General features: G+C 44.3%; 1 protein-coding gene across 1 annotated transcript in view; it reads left to right on the top strand.

Annotated features, from left to right (window-relative positions):
* Nucleotides 1-6,318, top strand: part of LOC106576788 (DNA nucleotidylexotransferase) — a 175,079-nt gene extending 168,761 nt beyond the window's left edge. Inside the window, exon 12 of the mRNA XM_082964711.1 lies at nt 3,907-6,318. Within this exon, the coding sequence (XP_082820837.1) occupies nt 3,907-3,993 (87 nt within the window). The 3' untranslated portion in view covers nt 3,994-6,318. The remainder of the gene's footprint in view (nt 1-3,906) is intronic.
* The last annotated feature ends 4,333 nt before the right edge of the window (nt 6,319-10,651 follow it).

Genomic DNA, 10,651 nt, shown 5'->3' on the forward strand with positions numbered 1-10,651 from the left:
ATTTCACATTCTTAAAATAAAGTGGTGATCCTAACTGACCTAAGACAGGGAATTTTTACTAGGATCAAATGTTAGAAATTGTGAAAACTGAGTTTAAATGTATCTGGCTAAGGTGTATGTAAACTTCCGACTTCAACTGTATACATAAACCATTTAACACTCAATCACACACACTATATGTGACCCATTTCAGGAAACAAGGCGTATGTCGCAAGTCACGACTTCACAGGAGAGCCATTTGAACGTTTTTTTTTTCTTCTTTTTTTATTAAAATTAATTGTTAACCTAGCTAGCTAGCTACATGTCTTAAGCGAAAGTGTAATGCTAACATTAGCTGGCTGGCGCCCTAGCTAACGTTACGTGCATGATGTAATTATTTGTATCCCAGAGCCATTTGCTTTGCTAGTTAGAGCCTAATGTTAGCTAGCTAACATTGAACCTGGTTGGTTAGCTCCCAGCAGATTCATGCAGGGTAGTAACGACATGATTTGGCACTATGTTCATTGTTGTTTAACTAGCTAATGTTAGCTGGCTGGCTCGTTAGCTAACGTTACGTTACGTGTGTGATCTTACACGTTGTTTACCTTGCTAGCTAGCTTCAAGTCACGACTTCACAGGAGAGCCATTTGAACGTTTTTTTTTTCTTCTTTTTTTATTAAAATTAATTGTTAACCTAGCTAGCTAGCTACATGTCTTAAGCGAAAGTGTAATGCTAACATTAGCTGGCTGGCGCCCTAGCTAACGTTACGTGCATGATGTAATTATTTGTATCCCAGAGCCATTTGCTTTGCTAGTTAGAGCCTAATGTTAGCTAGCTAACATTGAACCTGGTTGGTTAGCTCCCAGCAGATTCATGCAGGGTAGTAACGACATGATTTGGCACTATGTTCATTGTTGTTTAACTAGCTAATGTTAGCTGGCTGGCTCGTTAGCTAACGTTACGTTACGTGTGTGATCTTACACGTTGTTTACCTTGCTAGCTAGCTTCATGTCTTAAGCTAAAGTGTACAACACCCTTTGAATATGGCCGGTGTCAGTAAACATCGGCAAAAAAACAAACGTAATGAAATTGTTGACAGCAGTTCTGGTTAGGCTGTTTTCATGAGGTAAACAAATCATCGGCCAGAGCGTCTAGTGTGCACTCTGAACGCCCCGAGAGCGAAACAAAATGGTTGGGGCTGAAGTTTAAGAGGGTGTGAACGATGCTGAATGGATGTAGACAAAGAAGAGCTCTTCACTAGATACCAAAACATTCAAAGCCATTTTCTCAAAAGTGAGTTCACAAGTTTATCAACTTTCAAAGCAGAATTACTTTCCCATTGTTCCTCAAAAATGCAGTGTATGATATGCAATTTTGTAGCTCTGAGTCTCTACTTTTATCCAGTGTAAAAAACACAATTTCAAATTTTGCTACATAAGACCAAATCCAGTTGGTGAGTCCCATATTGACATTCCCACACAAAACCCACACACATACACCACCACACACGCAGACCAATACAACACAAACACACATACATACACATTACACACACACGCATGCACACTCACACACACTTTTACACTCATCATTTGCTGCTGCTACTCTGTTCTTCATTTTACTCTAATTTTCTATCCTCTAATTATCTATACTCTAATTATCTATCCTGGTGCATAGTCACTTTAACCTGCCTTCATGTACATATCTGGTACTGGTACTCCCTGTATGTAGCTCCATTCTTGTGTATTTTATTTTATTCTTCTTGTGTTACTATTTTTTTGTGTTGCATTGTTGGGACTCGTAAGCAAGCATTTCACGGTAAAGTCTTTGTTTTCTATATGTTCTGTATGTGTGTGTGTGCCTTGCGGGCATGGCTGCATTTGCTGAGAGTCAGGAGATAATCAAATTGAGAGGATCAAGATTCAAGCCTTGACTGTTTGTAAAATAGATTATATCAACAGAGATAGAAGTCAAATGAAGACTGAAAGAGTGTTTAAACAGACTGGACCGTCGCTGGCCTGACTGCTTTTACCCAGCATGCACTTAGGGCTTCTAACATCCCCCTTGTCATTTGCATTGTAAATAACGAGTTGGCATGGCGGGATATATGCCTAGAAGTGCTTTTCACTCTCTCCTACCAGTTATGCTTGGTTATCATCTGCCGTTAGCTGGCAGAAAGGCCACATTTTTCCTCTCTTCTCATTTCTGTGTGTCAGGTCTAGTTTAGCACTTCAAGGCAGAATGTGTCAGGGTTAAAGCTTTTCACCGGTCCTCTCACACTCACAAGGTGAGTCAGGCTCACCACTGAAACATAGCGTTACTTAGAGCAAGGTCAGAGTTTTTTTTATGACTGTGAGGAGGACGCAGGTAGCTGGATATAAATCTGGGCGTTCCCGCTATGGTCGGAGTTGGCACATTTACTGTTCAGTAGCAAATGTTGGCCATAAGAATGATGGCCTCCATTCTACTTTATATGAGTTAATGCACATCTTGATAGGTTAGATTTTCATCAAATCATAGCAACTGTGTATTCTTGGTTCAAGGGGTACTGTTGTGAGTCAGAAGAGAAAAGTCTAGTAACTGACCATGTTGACTCATTGATATAGTGATCTCATATTGAGTTACTGATCTAATCATACTTGTGCTTCTATGGTTTGACCCTTGAGATGTTTTCAGGGCGTGCGTGGCCTCTTGCCGTCAAGCCATGTCAACTCTCACAGTCTATTTATGTGTTTGTAATGTTGCAGACTACAGTACATGAAGACACCTGCTCGTTGAACATCTCATTCCAAAATCATGGGTATTAATATGAAGTTGGTCCCCCCTTTGCTGCTATAACAGCCTCCACCTTTCTGGGAAGGCTTTCCACTAAATGTTGGAAGATTGGAAGCAAGTCCCCGCAGCATTCAGCCACAAGAGCATTAGTGAGGTCGGGCACTGGTGTTGGGCGATTAGGCCTGGCTCGCAGTCAGCATTCCAAATAATCCCAAAGGTGTTCGATGGGGTTGAGGTCAGGGCACTGTGCAGGCCAGTCAAGTTATTCCACACCGATCTCGACAAACCATTTCTGTATGGACCTCGCTTAGTACACGGGGGCATTGTCATGAAGAAACAGGAAAGGGCCTTCCCAAACTGTTGCCACAAAATTGGAAGCACAGAATAATCTAGAATGTCATTGTATGCTGTAGCGTTAAGATTTCCCATCAATGGAACTAATGGGCCTAGCCCAAACCATGAAAAACAGCCCGTGACCATTATTCTTCCTCCACCAAACATTACAGTTGGCACTATGCATTAGGGCAGGTAGCGTTCTCCTGGCATCCACCAAACCCAGATTAGTCCGTAGGACAGCCAGATGATGAAGCGTGATTCAAAACTCCAGAGAATGCGTTTCCACTGCTCCAGAGTCCAATGGCAGAGAGCATTAAACCACTCCAGCCAACTGCTAGGCCATGGAAACCCATTTCACGAAGCTCCCAACGAACAGTTATTGTGCTGACATTGCTTTCAGATGCAGTTTGGAAATCGGTAGTGAGTGTTGCACTCTGCGGTCCCGTTCTGTGAGCTTGTGTGGCCTACCACTTTGCGTATGAGCCGTTGTTGCTCCTATACGTTTCTACTTCACATTAACAGCACTTACAGTTGATCGGGGCAGCTCTAGCAGGGCAGAAATTTGATGAACTGACTTGTTGGAAAGGTGACATCCTATGACGGTGCCACGTTGAAAGTCACTGAGCCATTTTACTGCCAATGTTTATCTATGGAGATTGCATGGCTGTGTGTTCAGGTGTGAAACGGGTGTGGCTGAAATAACCAAATCCACTAATTTGAAGGGGTGTCCACATACTTTTGGACATGTAGTGTATATTTTATGTCTACAACGTTTCTGAATCTAACCATCAATTTTGTCTTTGTTCTTTCTCCAGAAACTATTCCTACCGGCAACTTCAGAGGAGGATATCTTTGCCCATCTGGGTTTGGAGTATGTGGAGCCCTGGCAGAGAAACGCATAAGCATGTTTCCCTCACAGACACCCATACAATGCCACCTTGGCTACATACAGTACATCACTCCCATCTGTCTACCCGCTCGGCTACACACTCCTGCAATCTCATTTCAAAGAGCCTAATCTGGGTTGATTTCTATACTTGTGTTTTGTTGTTGGACTAGATGCTGATGTATGATTCATCATTTTAGTCTTTTCATCATGCCTGGCTGCTTTCTGTTAGCCTCTTAGCGAGTAAACATTCTGCTCTGTCATTCACAACACACTTTTCTCTGAGCATTCTTATCTATGTGACTGATACAAAGCTAAATCAACAAATGAATTGCCTGTGGTGGCTGCGAGGTAAAAAGGGAGAGAGGAGAGGGGTATAAGCGTGGGCGAGAGAGAGAAAGCCTCATCGAGAAAAATGGTTGTAATCAACCTCCTCCTGGCAGGAGAGCGCTCAGCATGAACCAGAGCCAAGCCTCCTGGGAATGGAGAGGTGGGTAATGAGCTGCAGATAGGGGAGCATTCAGCATCCCCGTTTAGCCTCCGTTTGAGCCTCCACATCCACCGGAGATCATTTAGCAACCGCTCACAACAGCTACAGCCTTCTCCGCTCAGTCCACTGTCACGATCAATCCCTTTCCCGGGCACAGGACTGAATTGTGCTGATTAAGGCCAATCAACTGAACTGGACAAGCTGCAATGACCAGGGTTCATATGACAGTCAGTTCACATTGTAAATGCAATGTTGGTTATTAAGATAGATGTTGACATTTGCAAACATTTATTCCAATATACAGTAACTTAGTGAGTGTAGCCGTTTTAATGGCCTCTTGTTAGGAAGCATGGTATTATTCTTCCTACGGTAGCTTTGCTGGGACATAAAAATTCATCTGCTTGAGATATACTGTAATGGCCTGCTGTCCTGTCCACAATCTAGCCCATTTTCCCATGATGCTCAGGTAAAGCACATCCCATGATACCTCCGAAAGTGCAGATATACTGTACGTCACTGGGGCTATCGCATCCTAGTGAAGAACCCTATTTAAAGATCTTTAAGTAGAGCATCCCAGGCACATTGAGGAGTCGACCCTAGGGCCTAGCTCTCTCTCCCTTTACCCTCTTTCCCCTATCCAGGCTGGTCGGTCAAACAGAGAGCCACACTAAATGCATTGGATCTGAGATTGAGCTCACAGTTTCAACATCACTGTGAAGGCCTATCTGTTTTTCTATGGGGGACTGGGTCATTGGGATGTGTAACAATGAAACAATGAACAGTTCACTGTCCAGTTGAGGAAGCATAACTAATACTGCATGGACAAATACTTTTTAGCTGTGATGTCTTCAGTAATTACTATGGGATTAGTCCTAACAGTTTCACAATCTTGCAATTTTCTAGGATTTAAATCCCATTAATTCTGATCTGAAATGGTCCTGTCTGCCTTAACAATTAAAGAGGAGTGCTCCCACATATCACACACATTTAAGAGTGTGTCTTCTGTGATACAAAGTGAGAAATTGACTAAAAGTACACAAGTGTGACAGATACCACTGTATATGGAAGTGTATTACTGGCCATTTCATTCATACATTGCTGTGTTTGTTTGCTCTGCTTTGCAATAAATCAACAGACCATTCAGCAGCCTCTCAATTCTACCACCAGTGAAATAAACTGTTAACTGTTATTATAATATGCCCAGAACCTCAATAAACAAAATTACAAGGGAGCATCAACCAATTATCCAATCCTGAAAATGCATGTTGTCCAGGGCCCAGTTCTTCAAAAGTAATCTGATCAGATTTTGGCAATCGCTTAGAATGAAATCCATAGAAATAGAATGAATAGAACAGGCGTCTCCATTGGTTGACTTCACCAAAGTAAGGTTATGGTCAATAAACAGTGGTACAGTGCAGTATCAACTCTTCAATAAAATGATTCAGTAAATCTGGATTAAAATAATTACAATAGAATAGCAACCAGGTGGTCTTTGCACGTGAACGCAGCAATACACGTGTAATAACCTTGCATACTACCATTCTGTGCACCTGTTTCAGATCATTTAATATGATAATAAAAAATTCAAATCATGAATTTAATTCAACATAAAAATTTAAAAAATAAAGACTTTCCCTCTGTGTTATTAGCAAACAGGTAACTGCTAAAATAAAGGAAACAGTTGAGTAAATGAGGGATACAAAGTATTTTGAAAGCAGGTGCTTCCACACGGATGCTTACGGTCATGTATAAAAATATCCAGTTGCCCAGTACTTTGGCTACCATGGCTAGAAGAAGAGATCTCAGTGATTTTGAAAGAGGGGTCTCACAAGGAGCATAGGGGGTTTAAAGGGTGTAGGGGGGGCCTGTGTGTGTGTGTGTGTGTGTGTGTGTGTGTGTGTGTGTGTGTGTGTGTGTGTGTGTGTGTGTGTGTGTGTGTGTGTGTGTGTGTGTGTGTGTGTGTGTGCTGTGTGTGTGTGTGTGTGTCTCAGTCACCACATCTCAAACCAATTGAACACTTATGGGAGATTCTGGAGCAGTGCCTGAGACAGCGTTTTCCACCACCATCAACAAATAACAAAATTATGGAATTTCTCATGGAACAATGGTGTCGCATCCCTCCAATAGAGTTCCAGACACTTGTAGAACCTATGCCAAGGCTCATTGAAGCTGTTCTGACAGCTCGGGGTGGACCAATGCCCTATTAAGACACTTCATGTTGGTGTTTCCTTTATGTTGGCAATTACGTGCATGTGTGCTTATTCATGACTTAAATGATGTGTGTGAATAAAACCAGCTTGATTCAATGAAAAAAAAGGTTGTGTTTTGCATTCCAAACAGTTTACATTACTCCCTATGCAATCTTTTTTAAACAGCACTTTACTCTCAGCAACATTCTACCGGCACCCATCCTATTAACTCAGCACGGAAGGGAGAATTTAAATTGAAGATTGGTGGTGGGTATACCATGTAGGTAGGTCCCACTGCGTGATTTCAGTTGCAACCCTTTTCCCTGACTTTTTTAACAGCCTCTGCACACTGAAATATCCCAATATAAACCTCCATATAAAAAGATGTAAGGTCATTCTACAGCTCTACCAATGTGTCAGCATGCAGATTATGGGGGTGATTGAGGGAGGTGATGATATCAGGACAGTTTGCATTGAAAGCTGGTGCGGGAGGTTGAGGTGGGGGCCGTTAGATTGATGACCGGCCCATTCAATAAGACAACTGGATCCACAGGGGCTCATGCACCAGCAAAAGTGATACTACACTTTTATCACTGAAAATGAACTTGACATTCATGGAGGCTTTTGTGTGCTGTGTTTGAAATCCTTTTTTAAAAAACTATTGGCATACTGTATGTGTGTATGTTTGTATTACACTACACTATCCAAGATCACATAGGTTTGCGTCGTATTATAGCCTAGAGAATAGCTATAACTATAAATGCATGGGCTTCCGCTCCAACTGCAATGTGGCGCATTGCTGTGCGTGCAGCAACACTGTCACAATATCACTGTCCTGCTTTCACTTACTGACAAAAGTTCTCTTTCAACTCAGCCATCCCCTAAACTAATAGAGGAGAGGAGACAGAAATAGATCAGGTTGAAGGCTGGTAATTTCATAGCTCCTTGAGTAAACTCTTCGTTATTGTATCAGAGGACAGTGATTTATTAGATGTGCTGCACAGGCTAGAATGTATTGTGTCTGGGCTAGTCAAAGCCAGTGGAGGAGGGTGACAGAATAAGGACGCTGTGTATCCTTGCCTCTCAAGTCTTGTCAGACTGTCAACTCACCCGGAGAGAAGTGAAACCGATACACGGCTGCAGTTTACGTGGAACAAGAGAGGAGAGAAGGGGGGAAATACTCAAGAGTGCCTGGCTTCATAGCTCACATGGTTAGAGTCACCCACACAAAAAAACAACAGACGTTTGAGAGAGATCTACTCTTAGCCCTGTAAATGTCTCCAGGTGCCTGTTGGATGGTTTTTCACTGGGGGGAAAACAGTCAATCAATCTGATTTGTACTCTAACCAATCATTATAATGGCGACGATAGTGTTGATTGGGCAACGCGCGTTAAAAAGACTCTCGTCTTCGTATTCCAGAATGAAACTGTGCACATCCACTACATTCCCTAAATACTCACCAAACAGCACCCAGATCCGTTCACAAGTTTTCTTTCACGAAGATAGGTTTAAAAATCTGCATTCTGCCATTGACAACTATTGAACAGACATTCAAGAAATCCAACAAAGTTGTTGCCTATTGCCAACACTGTCATTCTAGGAAAGATGCCATTTGTCTCCACTCATATTGTCTCATTACAAACAGATATGATAGACTCAATGGAGAGGGTTCATGTTTTCTTTAGGAGTCTTATCTTGTTCATGAAAGGGTAAATGAAAGGGGCTCAGAAAGGGACTCCTCGCTTGACCTGACAATGATACTGAGCTTGCTGTGGAGTAGCCTTGCATGGAGCTACTGCACAGTGTGTGTAGATCTCAGTGATAAATGAGCTGGATCCTGGATTCCTGGGGAGGTTGGGCCGGGCCTCAGGAAGTGTCCGCCTCCACAGGTGGAAGAGGACAGAATGGAAAGAGAAAATGGAGGAAGAAAAGAGGAGCTATGCCATCTGCTCCAGCACGTCACCTCGCTGCCCTCTACCTTCTGCTGTGTCTAAAAGAGGGGCTGTGGTGACCTTCTTGCCCATCCTCAAGCTGTCTTCGACCCCCCTTCTCTACCCCTCTCTCAGCCTACTGTCTGGTCCGGCAGCCGCGCCCCAAGAATAACCTGATAGGCCCACCGCCTTCTCGAGATAGTCATTTTGACACTCTTTGAATAGAGGGCCAATGGTTTAAACTCTCCCAAACCCCCTGTTGACCTGTAGTATTTTTAGGCATCACATTTCACGCCATGGTAAACACCTTCACCAGGAACGTCAGGGGCAAGACCACAATTCGACGGGGTGGATTTGGGGAAAATGAAGTCCTCAGATTCTTTTTAAAAATGTAGCCATTAGCATGTCGGACCAAGAGGGCATTTACGAATGTGCATTTAGGCTACATGACTGTGTCTGTGTGTGTGTAAGTGCATATTATCTATCAGAGAAGGTGGATATCTGAATCAGAAATACTCTGGTAGTTTTGGGAGGTTTCTGTCAGCCGAACAATGTCCGTGATGTCTTCAATGAGTAGTAGCTCCTGCATTTGGGTCAACCTCTTTCCACAGGTAATTAACATTTACATTACATTTAAGTCATTTAGCAGACGCTCTTATCCAGAGTGACTTACAAATTGGTGCATTCACCTTATGATATCCAGTGGAACAACCACTTTACAATAGTGCATCTAAATCTTTTAAGGGGGGGGGGGGGTTAGAAGGATTACTTTATCCTATCCTAGGTATTCCTTAAAGAGGTGGGGTTTCAGGTGTCTCCGGAAGGTGGTGATTGACTCCGCTGTCCTGGCGTCGTGAGGGAGCTTGTTCCACCATTGGGGTGCCAGAGCAGCGAACAGTTTTGACTGGGCTGAGCGGGAACTGTGCTTCCTCAGAGGTAGGGGGGCCAGCAGGCCAGAGGTGGATGAACGCAGTGCCCTTGTTTGGGTGTAGGGCCTGATCAGAGCCTGAAGGTATGGAGGTGCCGTTCCCTTCACAGCTCCGTAGGCAATCACCATGGTCTTGTAGCGGATGCGAGCTTCAACTGGAAGCCAGTGGAGAGAGCGGAGGAGCGGGGTGACGTGAGAGAACTTGGGAAGGTTGAACACCAGACGGGCTGCGGCGTTCTGGATGAGTTGTAGGGGTTTAATGGCACAGGCAGGGAGCCCAGCCAACAGCGAGTTGCAGTAATCCAGACGGGAGATGACAAGTGCCTGGATTAGGACCTGCGCCGCTTCCTGTGTGAGGCAGGGTCGTACTCTGCGAATGTTGTAGAGCATGAACCTACAGGATCGGGTCACCGCCTTGATGTTAGTGGAGAACGACAGGGTGTTGTCCAGGATCACGCCAAGGTTCTTAGCACTCTGGGAGGAGGACAAAAGGGAGTTGTCAACCGTGATGGCGAGATCATGGAACGGGCAGTCCTTCCCCGGGAGGAAGAGCAGCTCCGTCTTGCCGAGGTTCAGCTTGAGGTGGTGATCCGTCATCCACACTGATATGTCTGACAGACATGCAGAGATGCGATTCGCCGCCTGGTTATCAGAAGGGGGAAAGGAGAACATTAATTGTGTGTCGTCTGCATAGCAATGATAGGAGAGACCATGTGAGGATATGACAGAGCCAAGTGACTTGGTGTATAGCGAGAATAGGAGAGGGCCTAGAACAGAGCACTGGGGGACACCAGTGGTGAGAGCGCATGGTGCGGAGACAGATTCTCGCCACGCCACCTGGTAGGAGCGACCTGTCAGGTAGGACGCAATCCAAGCGTGGGCCGCGCCAGAGATGCCCAACTCGGAGAGGGTGGAGAGGAGGATCTGATGGTTCACAGTATCAAAGGCAGCAGATAGGTCTAGAAGGATGAGAGCAGAGGAGAGAGAGTTGGCTTTAGCAGTGCGGAGAGCCTCCGTGACAGTCTCAGTTGAATGCCCAGTCTTGAAACCTGACTGATTAGGATCAAGAAGGTCATTCTGAGAGAGATAGCAGGAGAGCTGGCCAAGGACGGCACGTTCAAGAGTTTTGGAGAGA

Source organism: Salmo salar, chromosome 18, assembly GCF_965601325.2.
Source record: "Salmo salar chromosome 18, fSalSal1, whole genome shotgun sequence".
Classification (NCBI taxonomy): Eukaryota; Metazoa; Chordata; class Actinopteri; order Salmoniformes; family Salmonidae; genus Salmo; species Salmo salar.